Raw genomic sequence first — 23,358 nt, 5'->3', positions numbered from 1 at the left:
TTATATTGAAATATAACCGATAATCTCAATCACATTAGTTTCAAATAATTTTACTAAGATTTAGCTATAAAATCAAAGTGAGCAGTACTGAACCACCGGCACTTAAAACAACTGGTCACACTGAGCGACAGATAAGTTGTAGAAACTAGTTGATTTATCCGTGGAATCGCACATAAATAATGAAGAAAGTGCTGGTCACAGGTGGAACTGGCCTTGTAGGCAAAGCTTTAGAGGCAGTAATTAAAGAACAGTCTCCACCAGATGAGCAATGGTATTTTGCTGGTTCCAAGGATGCAGATTTAACGTGAGTTGATGGAATACACCAATAGAACCAACTCGTAAACAAAGGTATCCACAGAAATCTGGCAGCCACGCAGGCACTCTTCGCCCAGGAGAAACCTACACATGTTATCCACCTGGCCGCAATGGTCGGAGGTCTATTCCACAACATGAACAACAACCTGGACTTCCTGGTGAGCAACATATAAAACATGATTTTACATCCACTTCAATTCAAATCCTCTACAGCGGAACAACCTGCTCATCAACGACAATGTCCTTCAAACGGCTCATGAACATGGCTGCATCAAGGTTGTCTCCTGTCTGTCCACCTGCATTTTTCCAGACAAAACCAGCTATCCCATAGATGAGACAATGGTGCACAACGGACCACCACACCCCTCCAACTACGGATATTCGTACGCAAAGCGATTGATAGACGTGCAGAATCACGCCTACCACGATAAGTATGGTCGGCTTTACAACTCCGTGATTCCGTGCAACATTTTCGGTCCTCACGACAACTATAAGCCCGAAGTGAGCCATGTGATTCCCGGTATGATTAATAGGATGCATCAACTGATTACGGAGAAGTCTGATGTACCGGAAAGTGAAAAGGTATTCACCGTCTTTGGAAGCGGAAAGCCTCTGCGTCAGTTTGTCTACTCCCTAGACCTTGCGGAGCTTATGATTTGGGTACTAAGAAACTACGATAGCGTGGAGCCCATTATCTTGAGCGTGGACGAGGCCCAGGAGGTGACCATCTACGAAGTGGCTCAAGCCATTGCCAAGGCATTTAAATTTAAGGTGAGAATAGTTGATTTTTGTAGAATATTTAATATACAATAACTCGCTGTATTTTAGGGTAAACTGGTCTGTGATACGAGCAAAGCAGATGGGCAATACAAGAAGACTGCGTCCAATGCTAAACTTCGCTCTCTTTTGCCAGATTATGCATTTACAGACTTTGAAACTGCAATTACAACTTCGGTGAAATGGTACAAAGACAACTACGATCAAGCCAGAAAGTAATTCCATTTCAATGCCCAAATAAATGTAAATATATACAAATTTTCCACAGAATTTTATACGTATTTTATATCCAACAAAACAACAATACCTAGTGTGCAATCTCAGTCTGTCCAGGAGTCGCCGTATTGATTCTTTCTACCAGCTGGCTCGCTGCGAGCTGGTTCCACGGGTCTCTGCTGAACGGGAGCTGGTGGTTCGTAGGGACGCGAATATGGACTCTGCTGATGCTTAGAGTACTCCTCTCGGTTCCTTCGCCGCAGGTCCTCGTAAGACTGACCAGGCTTGGACGGCTCCAAGGGTAGATCCGTGTCCAACATTGAACCAGCTGCAGACAAAGAGGAGAATTATCAGAATCTACTTGAAACAGAATGATAATTCGAGCTTACAGTCCAAAGTGGGGCGGTAAATGTCATCCAATCCAGACAAAGTTGGACGCGACTCTGTGTCCAGGTTGAGAGCAGTGCTTCTTGCGGGCTGATACGCCTCGTCACTGTACACATCTGCTGAGCTGGGCGAAAAGGGAGCCAAGGTAAAAGCCCTGCCCAGATTCTCGTCCGGTGTTATGGAGCTAATTACACCGCCGCCCTGTCTCCGCTGACGCAACAGTTCGCCCAAGTGGGAGTTGGGCAGTCGCATGATCTTCTCGGCACATTTCTGCTGATAGCTGAACTTGCCCACAAAGTAGCCGAGAATGACACCCATGACGACCTTGGGCACGGCGCCGTACTTGCCGTGTCCTTGCAAGTAGCCATTCTTAACGCCAAAGTAGGCTAATAGACCGAGTCCGGTACCAAATGGCAGGCTGCGCTGGAAGAATGACTCCGTGTTGCACTCACGTAACGCCTGCACTTCCTCAGCGGAAAATTGATAGTCCGCCTAAAAACAGTGTAATCATAACTGTAGCGGCAGTTAAAAACTAATTTGGCACTAACCAGCGGGTGGGGAGAGTGTTGTGGAGGCTGCCGAGAACCATCGTTCAGCGGGGAGTCCATGCTGATACAATTTAACCCGTAATTTGTGAAATGTATAATGGACCAACTACCGGCGCAGGGGATGTGCCAACCCTGGTTACCGGTGAAACAACTCTGTGGTTGCCCCTATTTAGTGATGGCCTGTCAATAAAATTGTTATTTTATTTAAATCTAATGTAAAAATGGTCTAAACAACAAAAAAAAAAAAAAACAAATGAATATGACGATGATATTGACAAAATAAAAAGATTTTTTATACAATTTTGATATATAATTATTTTTTTAACAAGTAAGCTGGCAATATTTTGTAGACGAAATATATATTTTTCTATGTGCACAATTAACGGCTATGCTTTTATACGTTTTTTTTAATATCTTCTAAATTTTTCTCCTGATATTTTCTAGACGGTTTATTATATTTTTAAAGAGTTTTACTTAGTACATATGTACATATATAGAAAACACAATTTCAGTCAGCCAATAACAAAAATATCGACAACATTGAGTGTGCTACTGGCAGTTTTCGTGCTATACACCCAAATTGAAATAAAGCTGCAAATCGTAGTCACCAATAATTCAAAAGGATCAACATTTCAAAATTGACCGTAAAACCCCACCGAGAACGTTCAGAGGACGGAAAGTCGCGCACCACCAGAACCAGGGATGCAACACGCACGACGCGACGAGATTATGACATTTTCGCTGTCAAGTAAAGTTACAGCTGTGTCGTCTGCTGGCCGCGATCCTGTGCCTGTTGTTGTAATTAATTGAAATTTGTACTTTTGGCAATGTTCTCCACCACCACACACTCCGTGGTAAGTCCTGCCCCACTGCAATCCATTGATCCGACCATCTAACTGTTCTCTCTCTCTCAATCTTGCGCTGTTCACTCACCTGTTTGGAATCGATGATATCGGGTGCGATGACAGCCCTACCTGTACCTAGGCAACTTCAGCAGAAAGCCGCACTACTACTCCGTAAATCGGACCAAGCTGCACGGGAGTGCGAATGCTACGCGCTTGCCCAAGTCCACGTCCACCAGGAGTCATGACCTCGTGCTCGACCTGCAAAACCTTTTCAGTCGCTCAAGCGCCAGCTTGCAGGGCATGGTGGAGAAGGCGGCACGACTGAACGGTATTCTCGACCGCCAGCTAGTCAACGAGGTGTTGGCAAAGGTGACCAGCATATTGCCCGCCATGCGCGACGTTCGCGTCACGCTGGAGGAGCCCGCAACACAGATCGGTCGTGTTCAGCTGCAAAATTATCAGTTTGAAGTTTCGCTAACTGGAGCAGTAGGTGCCCCGCCTACGGCCGCCAATGTGTACGTGCATATGCCAAATTTAGATTCTAAAGACGTTACTAAATTAGTCATTTTGCATTCTTTCAGTAAAATGATTCCAACCAAAACGCATGGTCTTTTACGTCCGCTTTTCTGCCAACAACAGCTGTGAGTATTTGGATCTCATTTACGAGTAATGCCTACAGATCAGATTTTTCCTATAGAAAACACATACGTGGCTTTAAGACGGATCGCTCCATTGAGGCGGAACAGAAGCGCAATCCCACAATGACCTCCCGGCTGAAGAATGCCTTGGCCAACTCACCCCAACGGCTGGATGGAGACACATCCTTTCAGGCTGAAAAGTTCAGACGATTGCTGGCCAAATCCGATGACCATGGATACAATAATGCTGTACTATTACATTACCAAATTCTTGTTTAAAGTACTGATGTTTTTGTTGTTTACCTTAGGAGAACCTAAAGATTGCCTTTGCCGAGGGATACTTGGCTGCCGCCAACTCTGAAGATTCTCCAAAATCTGGAAAAACCATGAAGTATCTTAAGGTATAATTTCATAATTGTTCGCGGCCAACACTAAGAACTTTAAAGATGACAGAATGTACTGCTATCTTTAGTTATTTAAGTAATTCCTAGTAATTGTCACGCAGACTTTGCAGACTCTCGTCGTAATCGTCGTTTTCCTGGGAATATTCCTGAGCTTCTTCACCACTTCCAATGGATCTGTCTTTCGGTAAGCCTCCTCGTTACTTTTCTTTCTCTTGTTCTGATTGTCCTCTATTTCAGCAGCATCCAACTGGGCAACCAGGTCGAGGTGGATCCAGAGGAGATCAACGTGACCTTCGATGATGTAAAGGGCTGCGACGAAGCCAAGCAGGAATTGAAAGAGGTCGTCGAATTTCTGAAGAGTCCTGAGAAGTTTTCAAATTTGGGCGGCAAACTTCCAAAAGGAGTGCTCCTGGTTGGCCCCCCGGGTACTGGCAAAACTCTGCTGGCCCGCGCCGTCGCCGGTGAGGCCAAAGTTCCTTTCTTCCATGCTGCTGGACCAGAGTTCGATGAAGTGCTCGTAGGTCAAGGAGCTCGACGAGTCCGTGATTTGTTCAGTAAGTATATTTATTTTGCTGTATTAACAAATTTAACAAAAGTTAATTTTTAGAGGCGGCAAAAGCCCGTGCACCGTGTGTAATCTTTATCGATGAAATTGACTCCGTGGGCGCCAAAAGAACCAATTCTGTATTGCATCCTTATGCCAATCAGACCATAAATCAGCTTCTTTCCGAGATGGATGGATTCCATCAAAACGCTGGCGTCATTGTTCTGGGTGCCACCAACCGTCGCGATGATTTAGACCAGGCTCTACTGCGACCCGGTCGCTTTGATGTGGAGGTAATGGTGTCCACCCCCGACTTTACTGGCCGCAAGGAAATCTTGTCTCTGTATCTGACAAAGATTTTGCATGACGAAATCGATTTGGACATGCTGGCGCGCGGCACCTCTGGATTTACTGGAGCGGACCTGGAAAACATGATCAACCAGGCAGCGTTAAGGTGGGAAATTATTATTAAAAGTGATTTTATTTTATCAACTGTTAATGGGGTAATATTTGAAAGCTGAACTAATTTTAAAATTTTTACAGGGCCGCCATCGATGGAGCCGAGACCGTTAGCATGAAGCATTTGGAAACAGCACGAGACAAAGTACTTATGGGACCCGAGCGAAAGGCCCGTTTACCGGACGAAGAAGCAAACACAATAACCGCCTATCATGAGGGTGGTCACGCAATTGTCGCCTTTTACACCAAGGAGTCGCACCCACTACACAAGGTGACAATCATGCCCCGCGGGCCATCACTGGGTCATACCGCCTACATACCGGAAAAGGAACGTTACCATGTCACAAAGGCGCAGCTACTGGCCATGATGGACACAATGATGGGAGGCCGTGCTGCTGAGGAACTCGTCTTCGGAACAGATAAGATTACGTCGGGAGCCAGTAGCGATCTCAAGCAAGCCACCTCGATTGCCACGCATATGGTCAGGGACTGGGGTATGTCGGATAAGGTTGGTCTTCGGACCATTGAGGCTTCAAAGGGTCTGGGCACCGGAGACACTCTTGGCCCCAACACAATCGAAGCCGTTGACGCGGAGATCAAACGCATCCTCAGTGACAGCTACGAGAGGGCGAAGGCTATTCTGCGGAAACACACCAAGGAGCACAAGGCGCTGGCGGAGGCGCTGCTTAAGTACGAGACTCTGGATGCTGACGATATCAAGGCAATATTGAACGAAAGCCAGACGTAGTTCCATCTTCGGTGTGGTTTGAAGGTGTTCAAGGGTCCAGACGGAAGACCAGGGGTGGAATTCCATCGGACATTCAGCTGAACTGCTAAATATTTTTTAGTTACAATATATAAAAACAAAAACGGAAAAAGAGCCAAGCGAAAGCGAGACGCAGACGGACAGTTAAGAAATAAAATGTTACACATATTTAGTTATGTTTTCCATCATCCACGTTAGAATTAAATATTAGTTTGAGTAATAAACCAAATTGAAGTCAAATGGATAAAATTTGCGCGCCAATGAAAAATGGAAGTATATTTATAATGTGGCCAGGTCGCAGAACTTTCTAATCTACAGAACGTTCAATGGAAACCACATTTCAAAATAAAAGCCTACAACATTTAAAAATATAAAATATTTTTAAATTCTTTTACAATGAGGATTTATTAGCCACAAATATATACTCGTATTTTATAATAAAACCATTAAATGAAGTATGAAAATTTTTTTATGTGAAATGATAATGATAACTTGTGGAACCCATTTATTGAAAGCTCTGTGGGGCTGAAATTTGGTATTTAAATTGGTATTTTTGAGGATTCCGTGCTTAGTTTTAACGTTAGATTCCGGTCACACTGCTTAATTGCCGAATTCTAATTCATGTTTTATTTTTTGTCGAGTAAATTAAGATAATAATCAGAGAAAATGTGCGACTACAAGATCTCGGAGCGGGCCTACACCAAGCTGATATTCCACGCGGCCAAGTATCCACATCAAGCGGTCAACGGACTCTTGTTGGCCGAAAAGACCTCGAAGGGTTCCCTGGTGGAAATCGTGGATGCGATTCCGCTTTTTCACCAGTGCCTGCATGTCACTCCCATGGCAGAGGTTGCTCTCATGCAGGTAATTGTCGGTTCCCGGTTCCAGAAGTCCCCATGAACTTTTATTCGGACAGCAAATCAATTCAGAGGAAGAATCAGTTGTACAGCTAATATACATACATACATATGTTGTAGTTTTAACGTGTGCCCTAGTTGGGAATCGGAAAAACCAAATCATTCTATAGCAAATTAAGGTCTGTTAAAACGGTTCCCCCATAGTTCATCCAGAGCTGAATTAAATCATCTAAATATCACGGTTTAAATAGTTGTAACAAATATATACATAGTTATCCTTATGTATCCTATTTTAAAGTTTGCTAACTTGCAATTGTACATCATCTGGTTTATTAAATATATTAAATGTAGTTTTTACTGAAGTCTAACTATTTAATATTCAGTCAAGATGTGAAAAAGTTAAATTATTTTTTTTAGTACAATTGTACCTTGTACCCCAAAAAGGTTAAATAAGTGTTTCATAATAAATAATGATCGAATCACTATTTTACTCCACTCTTTATAATAATAATATTATTGACTTAAACTTTAGCGGTGAAAATATCAAAAAAAAATTATTTTTACATCAGGAGTGTATAATAATAAGACGGGTATTTTACAAATTGCCCCGCAATCAAAAAATATCTTTTGAATAATAATAATATATTTTTAATAATATACCTTTTTTTTGTATGAATCAGATCGATGCATACGCTGAACGCGAAGGTCTGGTGATCGGTGGATACTACAGTGCTCCTGAGAATTTCTACGACAATCAGGTCGATAAGACGCCAGCTGCCAAGATTGCGGATAAGATCCAGGAGAACTTCAAAAACGCCTGCTTCGTGGTGGTGGACAATAAGTTGATGACTCTGCAGCACGACCGTGCCGCTGTCCAGGTGTATAACTGCGTCGGGGACTCTGCATCCAGGTGGTCAAAGGCCAAATTCACACTTTCCCAGTCGCCTCAGACTTTAGAGGGCGTATCGCTGCTGTTGAAGCGCGGAGCCATGCGTGACTTGGTGGACTTTGATAACCATTTGGACAACCCTGAGAACGACTGGACCAACGACTTCCTTAATCAGTCACTCAACGATCTGCAAAAACTGTACTAGTCGCCAGTTTTTAACGTACGTTTTTTTTTAGTCTAGCAAATTCGCATTCGAGGGAACAAGCCGGAATTTCAACCTTGCAATTTAATTTATTGTAATTACATTTGGATTTCAGTAATCTTTAGAATAATGCATATAAGTTAAATAACATTCAACTAATTAATAAATAATCAATTCTTTCATCATGTATGAGTCGAAAGTTGTCCACTGTCCGGGTCCGTCCGATGGTTTATGTAATATCTTATGTATGTAAAGTCCTTTTCTGTTCTGTTATTTTGTGTTGAGTAAACCTAAGCGCGTTACAATTATCGTTAATAAATACAGATGAATAATATGTATGTAATTTTGCTTTTGGTTTGTCTGGCTTGTAAATTGAAATATTTTACATTAATATTGTAATATCGCGATTGCTGATTATACATAGGTATACATAATACGTACTTATGTGGATATATCGGAGATCGAAAGTATCGCAAAAACGTTTATTTATATAATTTCAGTGTATTGTATAATTCCATAATATCTGATCGAACGCATAACGAACTCTTTACACCGTACACTAAATATATTGAGGGAACGGGATAACGGATCACGGCTCTTGGATCTCCAACTGGATGCCATCCTGCGCACTTTACTCATATAAGATTTGCCATTTTGCTTTATGCTTCTTTAGTTCTGTATATGGGGAGTATGCTCTTTGTTTTGTGTATAATATCATTTGCAGTGTTGATTTATGACTTTGTTGGATAGTTTTCATCCGGTGTCCGCTGGAAAGGATGGGCAGTTGGTGTGGGTGTGGTCGTGGGCGTGGACATGGCATGGGAATCTGTTCTACGTGGGGCGCCTTTTGATTATATCCTAGCTATACAAGTGCGCCTGAACACGCAAGCATAATCAGTATGTAAGAGTATGAGGCATATTTCGCTCGGACTCTGTCTCTGTCCACATCGTGATGTAACTGGGTTGGTGTGTTTTGTGTTCCGTCATCACATGCTATGTTAGTTGATCTATAAAAATGTAATAGAGAAGTTATGGATCAGTGGGCGGATGCCGAAAGCGAATGAAGAGTGAAGAACACCCAACGGAACGGAAGATGATTTGCAATTTGGAAAAGTTAAATAATGTACGATTTTACAAAAGGCCGTGTGCAACTATCATTGTGGGCGTGATGTGTCATGGGTGCAACGGATCGGGATGTACTTGTGAGTGGTGCTTTGGGGGATCGTATCTAGAGTTGGCCTCCTCTGATATTTACCATTCCCGCGGACAGAGAGTTGATGGCATCTTCCACCGTCGGCTTGTGTCGATCGATTTTAGATGAGTTTATGGGCGAGAAGTTGTCTACGATTGCAAGCGTGAACGAATACACATATACAGATAGATATAGAAACACAAAAAGCGATTTCAAAGCAAATCTCAAGTGCCAATTACCGAGATCACCACTCGAACTGGAGTCCGTAAAACTGGGTGTGCCCTCTGTCCATGTGGGAGTGGAGCCCTCACCTGAAGCGGGCGGTGTCCAGGCCAATCCTCCGCGGGATCCGTATTGACTGCTCGATGAAGTATCCACCGCTAGCAATGTATCCAGATGTACTTCGGAGACGCTAGATAATGTAAAGGTTTTTGCTAATGAATTTTTCATTCAGAAAACACTTAAAAGTCACTATTAACTAAGAAATATAAAATAAATAAATTTAAAGTAACGTCGTTTTAGTGTTCAGTCCAGTAAGATTTTTACCTCACGATGTCCTCCTTGTAGGAGCCTCGATAGGCGGGTCCAATGTTCATCTTGCGGTCAAGGTAGTAGGACTGCTGGTGCTGCTGAGACAGCTGGTGATGATGATGGGACCGGCGCCCTATCGACGAGGTGCTGTTCTTGTTCGAGCTGTCCTCGGAGATGTCGTCAAAGGCGGGGGGAGGAGTCGAGCTGCATGAGGGCGTTGTGCCTAGCAATACAATGATCAGAGCAAAATATACAACGGAATGAGTGGAAGAAGTACAAAGTAGTAGAAATATGTATGTAGATTTGGGTTATGGTGTAGTGTAGTTGGATTAGCGAGGTGCAAGCGAGGTACTACTCCCGTCCCAGTCCGCGTCCCGTTGATCCCTGAGTGCCATCGCTCTCTGGTATCGTAGAAGGCGCTGCCTTGGGCGCCCGTCTCTTAGCCCTTCTCGGCTGCTTTGATGAAGTATTCCTTGCCAGCTCTACGACTGGCAGAGGATCTGTGAGCTTGGGAAGTGGCCTTTTAGTGCGATGTGTTGCCTCTAGCTCCCGTTTTACCTCCAGAAAAGCACTGACCGCCTGCAGCAGATTGTCTTCCTCTTGTGGGTTTTCGCAATCATCGCCACCGAGAGCCAAATCTACGTAATGAAAATAGCGCTTCCGCCTCTGCTGCCGCTCTAGCTTTTCCTGAATACCACGCCTTGGCGAACGCTGGCTGGGAATGCTACCCGAAGATCGCGAGCGCCCGGATCGATAGCTTTCCGCCCGTATAGGCGGAAAGCTCCTAACAATGGAGCCCACGGATGAACGCTCGCTGCGCGCCACAAAGCTGTTTTGCCGCTGAAAGATGTCGACGTGGTTAAGAAGCCTGGGCTGCTGGCGTCGGAAACTACTCTCCGATCGAGCCGTGGAGTAGGCAGAGTGCAGTGAATCTCGACGCCGCAGCGAGGAACTCCTTAGTAAAGCAACCGTAGGTTCAGGCAAAGGAGCAGTTGGAGCACGTACGCCACTGTCTGGAGCATCGAAGAGGTCGTGCAGCTCTAGCCAATCCTGAACGTTACTAGGCGAACGACGGTCTCCGAATCGTGGCATTCCCTCATTCGCAGGCACCTGAAGGGTGTGGATGTGTGCTGGTGCCGAGTTGGGATTAGTAGTGTGCGGTTGTGTACCTGGTGTCGTTCGATCCTGGGCATCCTTGCGCCGTGGAGAGCCGCGCGGTGGTACTGGAGGTGGCACCCGAGTCTTCAGATTGCTGGCCGCCGGTGTACGTTGCTTGACGGGCGGTGGTGCTCGCTCGTTGTTGCCACTACCGGTGGGCGGGCCAACGGCGACTGCTCCTCCTCCGGCTGCTCCTGCCGCCCCCGCTGGCGTGGGCTCAGTGGTGGGCGGCTTGTTTGGCTGGTGAATCTTGCCACTACTGTGTGAGTGCGAGGCGTGAACCGCTTAACAAATAAAATGAGAATGTAAATAGGATTTTCATTTAAACTGAAGTTTTTAAATTTATTTTGAAATGGAAAAAAAGTCTTTAAATATTTTTTTATATTTATTATATAACAAAAACAATTGAAAGTTTAAATGAGACTCTTTAAAATCTTAAAATGAAATTTTATTTTTAATTATCAATACTTACGCCTCGTGGCCACCTCGTTGTCGCTGTCGATGGAGCGCTGTATGGCCTTGGAAAGGCTTTTTCTCTTCGAAGGCGAATGCTTGAGCGCTGGAAAAATCAGGTAAGATCAGGAATAAGTTACAGAAAGTTTAAAAGAGGGTAAGATTGAAAATTAGAATTCAAAAAGCATAGCACTTCCAAAGCAACTATGCGAAGCCAAGAGCAATACGGTTGCCGGGATGCCAAGGATGCCAGGGAGGTGAGGTCAACTAACGTGAGATTGAGAGGCATGCTTTGGCGTCCGTTTCGAAATCATATAAAACCAAGTGGTGAATACAAAAGATCGTTATTAAACTCTATAAAATACTCATTAAAGAAGGTGTAAGTAAAACTCAAGTGAGATATAATCAAAATTGAAAAGACATCGACCATTATTTTGTTTACCTATATAGCTGGTTACCAAGGTACGAAATTTTCTGTGATTCCCTTTGATCTCTGGGAGATCCACTATATGCGTACGTAAGTGTAAGGTGAATGCATTCGAGACATGGTCAAAAAGAAAGCAGAGAACAGAGCGTTTGGTTGGTGGACATAGATTTTGATGTCGGAGAGATCGCTTCGGATCGGCGTCTACTCAGGCCAAGTGTACCATATTGCATTTTTGCAGCACATCAATCGATTAACCAAAATTAGCAAGCTACGAGTGTCTAAATGTGATTCGGTTTGGTGTTTGAATGTTAATGGTGTGAATGTGTAAGTGGCTAAGTAAGTATCTACTCAAAAATGTCTGAAACCGGAACTGAGTGCTTGCATAACTCGGCCAACTGCACACAAAAATGCCTTACAGTACGAGTACTTAGCCCGACTTCCACGACCGGTCCACTTACGGGAGGGTATCTTGCGGAACACGGTCTTGGCCATGAAGTTTTGGAATCTTTGAGCATAGAACGAGGGCCGGCAGACCGATACGGTTTCCTAGAAATATTGTTAAATACAGATATTAGTTTTTGATTATTTAATCATTTCTAATTTGACAGATTCTTAGTAAGATGTTAGCGTGCCCAGCCTTACCCCATCGTGTATGATGCTTTTGAATGTGTGCTCCAGCTTCTTTTTCAGCCTGTAGGACTGCAGGATATCGATAATGCCGATGTAGAGCAGCAGGCGCTCTCCTTTCTCACTCCTCGCTGGAATCCCACCAGGTCTGGAAATGGGTTAAGCAATCCAATCAGATCTGGGGTAAACATGGAGCAATAACAATACTACTCACGGCACATCCTCCTCGTCGTCGATGGGCTCGCTCTCCGCCTGAATGCTCTCCATGGCCGTCGAATGGGCCACCAGTCGCTGGCGATTAACAGACCTGTATGCCGCACTGGGTTAGCTCTTTAGATAATTCCTTAGATTAACCGATAGCTTAGATACTCACTTATTTCTGCTGATGCCCGTGGCTGCATCCCGATCCTTGCCATCACCATCCAGTCCGTCCAGCGGATCGTCCACATCCACGTCGGAATCCTCGGCCAGCGGAGCCCTCAGTGGTTTCCTTAGCTCGCTCTGCTTTTCCTTCATAGCCACGTCCAGATTATGAACGCCGAGAAGCAGGGAGTAGTCCATGATTTTGAAGGACTCTAGGACCGTACAATCACGCTGAATGGTCTTGATCAGTGCGGAGTAGGTTTCGGCCTCCAGGAATATACCGTTTGGATGCTGCTCCATGAAGTCGAGGTCCTTGTATGTGGGTGACTTCTTGGCACGCTCTGCCTTGTTGGCCTTGCGCTTGAACGTGGAGCCCTTCAAGTCGTATTTCAGGTGCATCCTTACGGACGAGGGCAGCAGATTGTTCATGACCACCAGGCGAATATTTTTGGCATTGCTCGTCTGCAGGCAGTACAATCCGAAGAACTTTGGCAATAGCGTGCGCGGATTTTGATTTAGATTCATGTAGTAACTAAATTAGTTTAAATATTATTAATGAGGATTCTGGAGAAGAGTAGACTAAATGTACCCACCCAGGCAGTAGTTTCTGTAAAAATTCGCCCTCTTTGTGTTGAACCGTCTTGATGATGAACTCGTCGTCGGTTGTCAGGTAGAATATAGAGCCGGAAGCACCAGGATTGGACAGTTCCCGAAGCGGGGACGTACACATAGACATCTGAAAGTATTATCCATTATTAAGTAACCGCTGGCTTTAAAGGATCATCCATTTACCATAAAATCATCTGGCTGGATGCCGAACAGATCCCTAAAGTAGCGAAAAGCAATGGGCGCGTAGATCTTGTATCGGAACTCGCTGTAGTGGTGGGCAGGTGTAAGGCTAGAACCCTCTGGCGGAAAGGTGATGCTCTCGATTTCCCAGAAGTCCATCATAAGTAGATCACGCTTGGGCTTCGAGGCTAGGCTGCCGACCTGTGAGAGACATTTTAGGATTCTTACTAAGTTTGTAATGCAAAAATGGTTAACTTTTTTAAACACATTTTGTTCTCATTCAAAAACTTAAGCTAATTTAAGTTTTTTATATTTTTAAACCACTTTCAAGTTTTCAGCTTTTAAGCTGGTAACATAGCTTTAAACTTTGTATTTAAATTTTAGTTTTGTCAAATATTAATCCAAATATTTATTGTTAATGTTCCCCAATAAAAATTAAGACTTACTGTAACTTAAAGTTACAAAAAAGTATAAAATGTTTTGAAACAAATGTAAGTCGGTCTTTAGGAACCTCCGAATATTATTGACCCAAAATATGTATCTTTAAATAGAAAACTAGTTTTCACTAAATCTTACAGTGTGCTGGATGCCCAGTTGAATAGAGCCCATGATCTGCGACGTCTGGATCTTCTTGTACGTAATCTCGCCGCCTTCGCCGACTCGTCTGTGACCAATCTTGCGCTCCTTGTCCGCCTTGCTGGCCGCTCGGTTCGGTCGGTTGCCCAGCTGGTTGTTTTGGGGTGGAAAAGTAATTGACCCGATTAGTTCAGATTGGACTGACCTCGGGGCCAAGGCGGATGTACTTACATCGGGCGATGAGTTTCCCACATGGTCGTTGGAGGCTAAAGTAAGACAGAAAAAAGTTTATTATTAGGAGTCATGTTTAATTCAGGCCATGACGCAGTCGCCTGGTCAATCACCGCAACTTGAACTTGGGCGGGCTTGAACTGGCTTGTAGTGGCGGCTACTGGTTAGTGGCTACTCCAACCCCGATTCGCGCGTGTTACTTTCTTTTGTTATCAATCCAAAAATATAAATATGAACCGATGGAAGTCCGTCTGACAAGTGCGGGGGTGGATTCACACTCACGCTTCTTCCCTTCACGCGAGACACATGCGCCAGGGGCACTTCCATTCGCCAGTCATTGATTTTTTTTTCAACGCTGGAGAAAATGAGGTGACGGTAACGGGGACTGTGGATAATATTTACCATTGCTGGGATCTGCCAGTTTGGCCTGCGACGCTGAGGAGCTGTCCATATCGATGGTGTTGATGGTGTCGCCATCGCCGGAGGCCATCGTGTTCCTCCAGTTGTCCTGTACTCTTCTCTCTTCCCCCTTCGTAGGCTTCACTAGGACATGCTGCCTGGCTGCGAGCTTGGACTACTTGAAAGAGCTACCTTCACGTTTTTCGATCTTCGGGGATTATCCAATCAATTGGGCTAACTGGGGGCAGGAACCTTGGCTTTCGTCTGGTGCTGGCGTCAACGTTTTTGCAGTCTACGGTGATGGTGATGTTGATGGCTCCTCTGCCACTGCTGTCATTTTCACTGCATACTCATAGGCACACTGGAAGGCCTGGAAGGTCGGCTGTGCTGGAAGGGTGTGCGCAGGAACGCGCGCAGGGTTGCATTCGCAGTTAGTCTGAAATGCGGAACATCCGCCAAAGTTTAAATATCCGCGATAAATAAAGTTTAGAAGAATGTTGTTTCTTAAAATAAATTATTCGTTAAATAAATTCGTAAAAAATGCATGAAAAATATTTTAGCCTTAATAATCGTTCGAAAAAATGATTTATATGCTATCATATCCAAAAATATATACCAAAATATTTCCCACACAGTCAGTTAGTTATACGAAAAATTTGTTCATTTCAATCAAATCGTAAAATACCAAAAACTTTTAATTGTTTGTTTTGTATATATAAGTTATGCGATGATTTATTTATAATATAAGTATAATCCAATTGGAAGTTTTACAATAAAAATACAATTTTAGAATTTATTCTGTTAGCAAAGAAAAACAACGACAAAGGCGATTGGTTTAATGCACTTTTAATGTTTCTTCTCGTATTTTATTAGCGTTTCTGTACTTAGTTTGTTAGTTAGACCTATACATCGTATATAACTATAATATATATATTTTTTATTTATGTGGTAAATATATGAATACAAGAACTTCTTGTTTATGTGTATCAGTTTGCATTCTTGTTTTAATGGGTTCGTTTGCTTACGCACTCTGGTGTTTGTTTTTGTTTTTGTTTATGTTTTGTGTTTTGTTATCCTTACGTTAATATGCATGTACAAAATAAGCGCTTCTTTTTAAAAATTCCGCAAAAAATTACGTTTATCCGTTAAAAGTCTATTAAAAATTAAGGAGTATCAAAGTCTCTAGTTCAAACATAAAAACGAATATAGCCTACATCGAAGGACACTACCGAACTAACTGCTTAGAGCTAAGGATGCGATGGACATTACTACAGCGACCGTTGTCCACTTACGTTGTATAGTTGAGGCTTTATCTGAAAAGAGGGAAAAAGGTTATAATTTAATTGAATTGGAGGAAAAATATATAAAATCTAATGATTTCCTTTATATACGAGGTGTGTTCAAAAAGTAAGGTGACTCTTCAAATTTCGCGAATTTCAAATTTTTCGATTATCGAAACCTTTTAGAAGTTATACGAGGTGTGTTCAAAAAGTAAGGTGACTTTTCAAATTTCAAATTTTTCAAATTTTTCGATTATCTTCAGTTTTGGGAACAAGAAAAAGTCACATGGGGCCAAATCCGGTGAATATGGTGGCTGAGGCATTATTGTGGTGTTGTTTTTGGCCAAAAAATCCAAATCCTTTGATCCATATTTTTCGATAGCAAAAAATCGCCGAGCTCGCAAAATAACTTGTAACTTTACGCCTCTCACAACCAAACAAAAGAGGATGTTCCATTGAAACTTGGTACAGATGTTAGGGAAGAGTGTACCAATATAACAAAACAAAAAAATCGATAATCGAAAAATTTGAAATTCGCGAAATTTGAAGAGTCACCTTACTTTTTGAACACACCTCGTATTCAGTATTCATGTGCAAGTCTCTGAGAACATTATTTGGGAGTAACTAATATAGCCCCTGCTTACCTGTACTTACCATAGAAAATAGTCTCCCGGCGCTTGGTGTAGTTGGTGCCAACCAGGATAAACGCACAGGTGATCGGGGTGGGGGATTGGAGATGATTTCTAGGAATGCGGGTGCGTACGGTCATGCTGTAGAGGCCATCGGGGTCCTGGTCCAACTGCGTCAGCACCGAGTCCAGAACGTGGGTGTCAAACCTGGTCAGAGGGAATGATTAAATCCAGCTACTATTCAATTTCAACGGCCACAATGGCAGGGATCAGCTTACATGACCGACAGCATGGGTTGCGGAAAGACGTGCTGGACCGCGCACATTACGTCCACGTCCATACGCGAGCCGCTCATCCGCGCTTCCAGCATGAAATCCGACTCAGGAACTGTTGGGAGTATGGGGCAAGTGGGGAACCAGTGTGGAAGAGCCGACAGACAGGCCAGGAACCAAAAAGAACAAAAAGTCGTGAGAATTAATCAAGTGTCAAACTAAACAACAAAACAAAACAATACAAAACAAAACAGTGTCCCAAAGAAAAGCACAAAACAGCACAAACAAGCCGTGGTTCCGGACACCGCAGAGACTGCCACATGACACGCATGCAAATATGAAAGGGAATCACACGTGCCAAACAGACGGGGCCCAAACACCTGCACCGGAAGAAAAGTGTTGACCCTGGGGATCCAGGCTCGGAAGGATGAAACCCGATTGGAGATGCCTGAGCCAAATTAAACATGAACCTAATAAGGCTAAAACTAAATAGCAAACTGTGTACAGTGAACAAATTATGTACTCGTTAATGGAAAATCTGAAAAAGTTTTAGGGATATTGCTCTCAAGAATATAAAACTTATAAAAAGAATAAATCTTAAATTTATCAATAAATAACATTCAATTGATTCAATAAGAAAAAACTATAAAATGTATATATATAAATATTTCTAAGATTAAAATAGCCGTCTCGTTACGAAAGACTCTTAAGCTTTTGTAAACAAAAAGAGTAAACTAATTTAATTAGATTTTCTAAAAGGACAAGAAGGCCTGAAAAGTTTTTTAATGAAGGATGACAAAACTCGTTAAAAGACGGTTAATGGTTAAATATAATAAAAGCGGGCGAATTAAGGTAAGGCTGTCTTGACTTTTGTAAATGGCTTTAAAATACATAAATCATAATTTTTGTCTCCCTGTGTAAACACTGTACCGAACACCTATGCAAACACAAGGGACCAACTTAAGATGGGGGAGGGCAAATGGGCAGGCGTGTAGATGGGCTGGGTAGTAGGTGGGAAGGAGGGCAGGTCACCAGGCAGAACCACCACCTTAGACCTCCAACGCTCCCCCCTCACCGTCCACCGCACATCTTTCACCGCCGATCCTTCTCCTTTTCGCTGTGGTCGTGACACCCACCGATTATTTGCAAGCGGGCACTCCGCTTATCCGTCGACTCAAAGGTCTGCACCGCACACGTATACTCCCCCGTCATGTTCCAGTGTGGATTCTTTATCGATATAACACCGGGACTGCCTTCCATACTAAATATTTTGGTGTCTATCTTCGACTTCATGAAGCCCTACAATCGCAAGACAAAGACAAAGACACGGTTCGATTAATCTTAATTAATTATTTGGACCGTCGGCGACCCACAGACCCCGAATGACTCACCATGGCGAACCCCTTGACCGAAGGTATCCACTGGTAGATGGAGTTGTTGTTAAACAGCCACTTGAGGACGAATCCCTGCTCCCGCGGCCCGATCTCGACCTCGCAGTCGAGCACCAGAGGATCGGGTGCATGGTCACGGAACAGCGTATAGGTGCGTGGCACCCGCAGGTTGGTGATGCGCACCGAATGGGTGACTGATGAATTGGTGGGAAGGATTACTTATGAACTTACTTTTAAGTGGATTCTGTGGGGGAGAGCTCACCCGAGAGTAACATAAGCACGGCCAACAGCGTGGAGCACAGCCCGCGTCCCCGACAACCCGCCATGTGGGCTGCCTACTTTGTGTTCTGGTCCACGTCTGAATGCTCCAGCTCTGCTTGCTCCGGATCCTCCCGTTCGCCGAGGATGCTTCACCCGTTTCCGTCGTTGTGGGTGGCAGTAAATGCTTATGTGGCTGGACGTTAATACTTATTGTTGTTTTATTTTTGCGTTCTTAAATGGATACATTGGGGCCTTTGGTTGCACTCATTATCACCAATCTCATCACAGCAGCAGCATCAGGGGGATGGTTTTTTCTGGGGATACGGGCACTGACTGGTAAAAACTTTTCTCGCCTCGATTAGCTCAGGACCTAGGCCGCAGCAGCTCCTTGCAGGACATCTCGCTCTGCAAGTTGCAACTATTGCAATCTCCTTTTATGGCCCGGGCCATTTAAAGTTTTGCCCACATAGAACACTTTTTGTTAGTGAAAATCGACTTTTAGCTTTCTATATATATATATATACGTGCGATAGTGTCTGCTAGTGTGTACGTGCGATTGGAGTCCGCGGGGGCGGACTGTGCCAAAAAAGGAGTTCGTACTCTCGGCGTAGCGCGTGAGTTCTGCTGGCGGATACCAATAGTTGGTGTTGGTATCTTCTGCGGAACGCTGTTGTCCCGCTTCCAGGTGTAGCTTTTAATGTTTTAACACTGGAAAACAGAAACGGAGAGTCGAGCTTTCATTTGGTAGAGCTCCGCTTCATGCCGTTCTATGGCAAAACAGCTTCGTCCTGCGCCAAAACAGCTGAGCGTTGGCCAATGCGCAGGCGCTAAAGCTGACGTGATTTCCAATCAGGGGTGCCACATATTAAACAGGTTTTTCAGGGCGCTAAATTCAAATAGCTTTTGATATTAAAATATAAAATGTAAACAACAAAATAGATTTTATAATATTTATTAAAAATTAACACAAAATAACAATGAAACTAAATCTTTTAAAATTTAGAAAATCTTGAAATGTAAGATTAATGAAATGAAGTCTGGAATTGTCTCTAAGCAAACTTTCATCATGAATATTAAGAAATATAACTTTTAGTACTAAAACTAAGTAAATAATAAACAAAAATAAAGTTTTTAGTACTTACCCTTAAAATAATCAAATAACCTATCAGCTAACATACTTTTCAAGCATTGTAAACTATTGTTATGTTGTTGTTTATTCAATTTTCAATAACATCAGCAAAATTCTTAGTCTAATTTATAGTTAATAGTGTTCCTCTTGCTTGGATGTGTTACAGTTACACGCACACACACGCACACATACACATGATTAGTACTTGCATGTTAGATATAGGTCTAGAATCTAGATCTCTAGATCCCTAGAATTCGCGTTAAAAGTATGCTATAAATGTGCAATGCATCAGATTTACATAGATATACGCGCCGATATATGTATAGTACGTAAGTGGACTGGCAACTATAGCGTTGGCTTTGATTTGGTCGCATTTAAAAACTCGTTTGCTGGCTCTGGCTCCTACATCCTACAGATACACCTACTGATCACTACTTGCTGCTTGGATTCGATTCCGGGTTGGTGATGGAGTGTTAAAACGTGCTTAGATCGAAACTGAAATCACCGTTCAATGGACTGTACACAAGCCAATCGGTTCTGGGGGGAAGCTCCGAATGGTTCTAGCGAATCCCGCCTAGTCGCTGGTCTCCTCCTGGCTAGCACCGTTATGCAGGTGATGGCCAATCAGCGTCTCGATTCGAAAGTCTTTGGCGCTGCTCTGTTTGCTGGTCCTTAGGACCAGTGGCTCGCTATCGAAGCGTGTCCTTGGACTGGAGTGTCCAATGCCAGAAGGCGAGCTGTTGGACACCTCCGTATTCTCAAAGATCAGTGCATCCGGCGGCGCATCCAGGCGATTTGTACAGGCGCTATCTACCGAATCTGAGATATGTGAATCCTCCTGCTCATTGCCGCTCTCCACGTCGATTTTGTCCTCGCAGGAGTCGTCATCTCCGTCGGCTTCCGCATCAGCCTCTGTGTCCGCATCGTCGTTGTACACATTGAGATCCATGTAACCACCGCCCCCCGAAAGTCTTTCTGCGTAATCCCTGTGGCTGGAAAGTCCCGCGGCGCTGGCCACAGTCGCCACATCGAAGGCGTAGGGACTTTTGTACTTGGTGGCTCGGCTGCCCTCGGATCCACCACCACCACTGCCGCCTCCTCCTCCAGAGCCACTGCTGTGTGGTAGCGCATCCAGAGCATCCACTCCTCGACCCCGATTGATGAAGGGCAGCCGGTCGAATTTGTCACTGGACTGGCTTCCCTGGTAGAATGATGCCTCCGCATTTGCAAAGAAGTTAAACTTCTTATCCGCCCGTAGAGCTGAATCAAAGACATCTGCCGGGTTGTGGACAACATCGAAATCCCTGCCACCATTGAAGTTGGGCACATTGAAGTGCACCGGAACCAGGGGCACGGGTTTACGGATCCAAAATGGGGACAACGTGCCAAATACCGCTGGGAAGGAGAAGCGTTGCATCGTGGGAGCTCGTTTGTAGCGTTTTCGCCGCCGGAGGAAACTGCCGTTGTCGAACATGTCCTCCGCCAGCGGGTCCAGTGTCCAGAAGTTACCTTTTCCTGGATTTCCAGGCTCACGGGGCACTTTTATGAAGCAGTCGTTTAGGCTGAGATTGTGCCGAATCGAGTTCTGCCAGGCGGGGAACTTGTCTTTGTAGTAAGGGAAACTGAAAGCGAAATATATTTTATAATTTATTTTTGAGTTCGAATTTTCTTTTTAAAAAGAAGTTTAGAGTTTTAAATATTATATAACTAACAAATTATAACTACAATATTGACAAAATCAAGCCAATAATAATGGATAGGTTTTTGTAACGACTTCTAGTGGCCTTTCCAAAAAGACCTTTTCTTTCTGTTTTATTAATAATCTTTATTCATGGAGCATTATTATGTGTATTATTATCTTTAAATACTAATTCTAGTTCCAATATTAATATATTATATCAAGTTTAGATAGAAAAATAGATAGATTTAATCCATTTGACGACAAAAACCTAAAATAAGACATTTTCTGCTGTCCTTCATAATGAAAATTTATCTTGAAATCTGAATAAAAACATTAAAAAACTTGCAATTTTTTAAAATATTATGTAGATCTAAAAAACTTGTTCATGCTGTAATGATAATATTTATAAACGATTAATACTAATTTTTGTAATTTATAATCGGTAAATCTTTCTTCGAAACGTAAGAGATATGAACGAGCCCCGTCCATTCCATTCATCCATTTTGATAGTGTTTAATTTAAATATACTTGATCTCACTAAGATCACTCTCACTAAAGATCACTCACCGTGACATGATGAAGTCACAGATCCCGCTGAGCGTTAGCTTCTTGTGCGGCGACTGCAGAATGGCCATGGTGATAAGGGCGATGTAGGAGTACGGCGGCTTCACAAGTGGACCGCCGGATGATCCGGAACCATCTCCGCCGGCGCCTGCGCCACTGCCGCCAATGACCGACGGCTCAATGTCACTGTCATCACAGCCCATGGACATGGCATCGGCAGCGGCGGCACGCGAAGATGCACTGCATCCGATGCCGTTGCCGCCGGAGGAGCCACCTCTTGAGCTTTTGAGCAGCGGTGGCGAAAGGGAAACACTGTCGTGCAGAGTGTGCATGGGATCCGTGCTGGTGTGCATGTTTGTGGGGATTCACTGTAGTCTATTACTGGTCCAAGTACTGGCTTTACTTAAGTTAGAGGACGTAACACTGTTATTTGACTATCTTGCTCAGGAACTGTGTTCTTTTTGGCGATTCACTAGCTTCACTTTGCATTTGCTTTTGCTTTGGCATTTAAATTTGGATTTGAACTTTTTCTTCTTTTTTTGTTTCTGTTTCCGTTTCCGCTACCGTTATCCTTGACCGTTAACCGTTTAATGTCACTGTCGCTTCCGGTTGTGACTCGTCCGGGATAAACTGTACATATGGCCAGCAGTGGAGTGGAAAGTTAGCTAGCGAGTCGTCCGTCGTCGTGTCCGTTGAAGGCGGAATCCGCTGGCCAAATGTTAACTGAATCGCAACGAAAACGAAAATCTTCTCGCCCAAAATGTTTTTCTACATAACTCAAACATTTATTTATGAAAAACCGCTGCCATTGCCGCTGCCGCTGACGTTTCCCTGAGCTTTTGTGTCGCCGTTGCTGTGTTTTCGTATCTCGAATAACTGTGATTCTACTGCCGACGTCGCTGTCAACGCTGGCAGCATCCCGGCAGTGAAAGAGAGGGCCAGAGCCATCCATGCTAAGCCTCTCTTTCTAGCGGGGGATGAGATTGAATCCTGCGAACCAATCTATTTCGCCCTCGCTCTTGCCATCCCATTCTTACTCACTGCTCCTGTATGCGTGAGCCGGGACAAAATGGTGGAGTGCTCTGCCCGTAAATGTGATATTTGTGTTTTCCTCTCTCCCAACGGCGGCAAATTGGCAGCGACTGCAGAAGCCAAAATCCTTGGGGTGGGGTAAGGGCGGAGGATAAACATTTTGCGCAAATTTAGATACCTTTTGCCGCTTTGACGTCGTGGCTCTTAATAATGTTTCATTATGTCAGCCACATGGAGGCAGGCGTTCTCCTCCTTCTCTTTGGCCTGCTCCCTCTGCCGTCCCTCCTCCTCCTCCTTCTTTGCCAATCCTCTGCTGCTCCTCTGCCCCAAATGTTATACTTCAAATGTTGGCATTTTTATGTGCGAATGTTTTTCTAACCGTATGTCGACGTTTCTTGGTTTCTCTCCGTTTCGTATTCGCATTCTCAGTCCCACTCGCTCTCCCGGGGCACAGAAAGAAAAGTTAAAAACATTTAATAGGTAATTATATCTGATATTACCGATTAAAGAGCATTTCTTTTTGTAA

At 43.8% G+C, this 23,358-nt stretch overlaps 7 protein-coding genes across 16 annotated transcripts; 3 read left to right on the top strand and 4 right to left on the bottom strand.

The window, feature by feature from the left end:
* Window positions 1–120: 120 nt before the first annotated feature.
* LOC108113060 (probable GDP-L-fucose synthase) lies at window positions 121–1,362 on the top strand. The gene is made up of 4 exons (XM_017223496.1): window positions 121–304; window positions 359–473; window positions 529–1,086; window positions 1,144–1,362. Exons 1-4 carry the CDS (start codon window positions 180–182, stop codon window positions 1,309–1,311), a joined length of 966 nt encoding a protein of 321 aa, XP_017078985.1. The 5' UTR covers window positions 121–179; the 3' UTR covers window positions 1,312–1,362.
* On the bottom strand, window positions 1,351–2,413 carry LOC108113061 (OCIA domain-containing protein 1). Its single transcript, XM_017223497.2, has 3 exons — window positions 2,244–2,413; window positions 1,698–2,187; window positions 1,351–1,636 (listed from the first exon to the last, which is right to left on the bottom strand). Exons 1-3 carry the CDS (start codon window positions 2,301–2,303, stop codon window positions 1,413–1,415), a joined length of 774 nt encoding a protein of 257 aa, XP_017078986.1. The 5' UTR covers window positions 2,304–2,413; the 3' UTR covers window positions 1,351–1,412.
* Window positions 2,414–2,898: 485 nt separating this feature from the next.
* LOC108113059 (ATP-dependent zinc metalloprotease YME1L) lies at window positions 2,899–6,143 on the top strand. 4 transcript variants are annotated; one of them, XM_017223491.1, is made up of 9 exons: window positions 2,899–3,097; window positions 3,212–3,603; window positions 3,670–3,729; window positions 3,786–3,975; window positions 4,035–4,127; window positions 4,232–4,314; window positions 4,368–4,684; window positions 4,738–5,128; window positions 5,218–6,143. In XM_017223491.1, exons 1-9 carry the CDS (start codon window positions 3,071–3,073, stop codon window positions 5,879–5,881), a joined length of 2,217 nt encoding a protein of 738 aa, XP_017078980.1. In that variant the 5' UTR covers window positions 2,899–3,070; the 3' UTR covers window positions 5,882–6,143. The 4 variants fall into 4 exon arrangements, with proteins under 4 accessions (XP_017078980.1, XP_017078981.1, XP_017078982.1 ...); XM_017223492.1 differs by having other exon boundaries at window positions 2,900–3,097; window positions 4,371–4,684; XM_017223493.1 differs by having other exon boundaries at window positions 2,901–3,097; window positions 4,241–4,314.
* A 334-nt stretch (window positions 6,144–6,477) lies between these two features.
* On the top strand, window positions 6,478–8,185 carry LOC108113102 (ER membrane protein complex subunit 8/9 homolog). Its single transcript, XM_017223575.2, has 2 exons — window positions 6,478–6,763; window positions 7,437–8,185. The coding sequence occupies exons 1-2, from the start codon at window positions 6,566–6,568 to the stop codon at window positions 7,848–7,850; spliced, it is 612 nt and encodes a 203-aa protein (XP_017079064.1). The 5' UTR covers window positions 6,478–6,565; the 3' UTR covers window positions 7,851–8,185.
* Window positions 7,917–14,983, bottom strand: LOC108113100 (phosphatidylinositol 4-phosphate 5-kinase type-1 alpha). Of its 7 annotated transcripts, none has more exons than XM_017223570.1 (16): window positions 14,597–14,954; window positions 14,195–14,229; window positions 13,964–14,113; window positions 13,391–13,588; window positions 13,192–13,334; window positions 12,609–13,130; window positions 12,450–12,542; window positions 12,251–12,383; window positions 12,067–12,154; window positions 11,624–11,686; window positions 11,201–11,287; window positions 10,740–11,012; window positions 9,586–9,793; window positions 9,279–9,451; window positions 9,103–9,188; window positions 7,917–8,854 (listed from the first exon to the last, which is right to left on the bottom strand). In XM_017223570.1, exons 1-16 carry the CDS (start codon window positions 14,682–14,684, stop codon window positions 8,846–8,848), a joined length of 2,349 nt encoding a protein of 782 aa, XP_017079059.1. In that variant the 5' UTR covers window positions 14,685–14,954; the 3' UTR covers window positions 7,917–8,845. The 7 variants fall into 7 exon arrangements, with proteins under 7 accessions (XP_017079059.1, XP_017079058.1, XP_017079061.1 ...); XM_017223569.2 differs by having other exon boundaries at window positions 12,450–12,554; window positions 14,597–14,953; XM_017223572.1 differs by lacking the exon at window positions 11,624–11,686 and having other exon boundaries at window positions 14,597–14,955.
* A 444-nt stretch (window positions 14,984–15,427) lies between these two features.
* LOC108112244 lies at window positions 15,428–19,091 on the bottom strand. Its single transcript, XM_017222066.2, has 6 exons — window positions 18,428–19,091; window positions 18,166–18,359; window positions 17,911–18,073; window positions 16,781–16,889; window positions 16,528–16,709; window positions 15,428–15,906 (listed from the first exon to the last, which is right to left on the bottom strand). Exons 1-6 carry the CDS (start codon window positions 18,489–18,491, stop codon window positions 15,827–15,829), a joined length of 792 nt encoding a protein of 263 aa, XP_017077555.1. The 5' UTR covers window positions 18,492–19,091; the 3' UTR covers window positions 15,428–15,826.
* Window positions 19,092–19,628: 537 nt separating this feature from the next.
* Window positions 19,629–22,624, bottom strand: LOC108112245 (fork head domain-containing protein FD3). The gene is made up of 2 exons (XM_017222067.1): window positions 21,804–22,624; window positions 19,629–21,177 (listed from the first exon to the last, which is right to left on the bottom strand). The coding sequence occupies exons 1-2, from the start codon at window positions 22,151–22,153 to the stop codon at window positions 20,130–20,132; spliced, it is 1,398 nt and encodes a 465-aa protein (XP_017077556.1). The 5' UTR covers window positions 22,154–22,624; the 3' UTR covers window positions 19,629–20,129.
* Window positions 22,625–23,358: the final 734 nt, after the last annotated feature.

This window comes from Drosophila eugracilis, unplaced genomic scaffold (genome assembly GCF_018153835.1).
Source record: "Drosophila eugracilis isolate 14026-0451.02 unplaced genomic scaffold, ASM1815383v1 contig_90, whole genome shotgun sequence".
Taxonomy (NCBI): domain Eukaryota; kingdom Metazoa; phylum Arthropoda; class Insecta; order Diptera; family Drosophilidae; genus Drosophila; species Drosophila eugracilis.
This window is presented reverse-complemented; position numbering and strand designations above follow the sequence as displayed.

Excerpts from the sequence above, each read along its gene's own strand:
- LOC108112244 (XM_017222066.2), bottom strand. The coding sequence starts at position 18,491 with ATGGCGGGTTGTCGGGGACGCGGGCTGTGCTCCACGCTGTTGGCCGTG. Across the intron at positions 16,710-16,780 it reads CAACCCATGCTGTCGGTCAT|GTTTGACACCCACGTTCTGG; the intron begins GTAAGCTGATCC and ends CCCTCTGACCAG. Across the intron at positions 15,907-16,527 it reads CCGGGAGACTATTTTCTATG|ATAAAGCCTCAACTATACAA; the intron begins GTAAGTACAGGT and ends CCCTCTTTTCAG.
- LOC108112245 (XM_017222067.1), bottom strand. The coding sequence starts at position 22,153 with ATGCACACCAGCACGGATCCCATGCACACTCTGCACGACAGTGTTTCC. Across the intron at positions 21,178-21,803 it reads TGTGACTTCATCATGTCACG|TTTCCCTTACTACAAAGACA; the intron begins GTGAGTGATCTT and ends TTTCGCTTTCAG.
- LOC108113061 (XM_017223497.2), bottom strand. The coding sequence starts at position 2,303 with ATGGACTCCCCGCTGAACGATGGTTCTCGGCAGCCTCCACAACACTCT. Across the intron at positions 2,188-2,243 it reads AACACTCTCCCCACCCGCTG|GCGGACTATCAATTTTCCGC; the intron begins GTTAGTGCCAAA and ends CACTGTTTTTAG. Across the intron at positions 1,637-1,697 it reads TTACCGCCCCACTTTGGACT|CTGGTTCAATGTTGGACACG; the intron begins GTAAGCTCGAAT and ends CTTTGTCTGCAG.
- LOC108113059 (XM_017223491.1), top strand. The coding sequence starts at position 3,071 with ATGTTCTCCACCACCACACACTCCGTG. Across the intron at positions 3,604-3,669 it reads CCGCCTACGGCCGCCAATGT|TAAAATGATTCCAACCAAAA; the intron begins GTACGTGCATAT and ends GCATTCTTTCAG. Across the intron at positions 4,685-4,737 it reads ACGAGTCCGTGATTTGTTCA|AGGCGGCAAAAGCCCGTGCA; the intron begins GTAAGTATATTT and ends GTTAATTTTTAG.
- LOC108113060 (XM_017223496.1), top strand. The coding sequence starts at position 180 with ATGAAGAAAGTGCTGGTCACAGGTGGAACTGGCCTTGTAGGCAAAGCT. Across the intron at positions 305-358 it reads TCCAAGGATGCAGATTTAAC|AAATCTGGCAGCCACGCAGG; the intron begins GTGAGTTGATGG and ends AGGTATCCACAG. Across the intron at positions 1,087-1,143 it reads CCAAGGCATTTAAATTTAAG|GGTAAACTGGTCTGTGATAC; the intron begins GTGAGAATAGTT and ends GCTGTATTTTAG.
- LOC108113102 (XM_017223575.2), top strand. The coding sequence starts at position 6,566 with ATGTGCGACTACAAGATCTCGGAGCGGGCCTACACCAAGCTGATATTC. Across the intron at positions 6,764-7,436 it reads CAGAGGTTGCTCTCATGCAG|ATCGATGCATACGCTGAACG; the intron begins GTAATTGTCGGT and ends TGTATGAATCAG.
- LOC108113100 (XM_041819684.1), bottom strand. The coding sequence starts at position 14,684 with ATGGCCTCCGGCGATGGCGACACCATCAACACCATCGATATGGACAGC. Across the intron at positions 13,589-13,963 it reads AACTGGGCATCCAGCACACT|GTCGGCAGCCTAGCCTCGAA; the intron begins GTAAGATTTAGT and ends TGTCTCTCACAG. Across the intron at positions 11,013-11,200 it reads CAACGAGGTGGCCACGAGGC|CGGTTCACGCCTCGCACTCA; the intron begins GTAAGTATTGAT and ends TTATTTGTTAAG.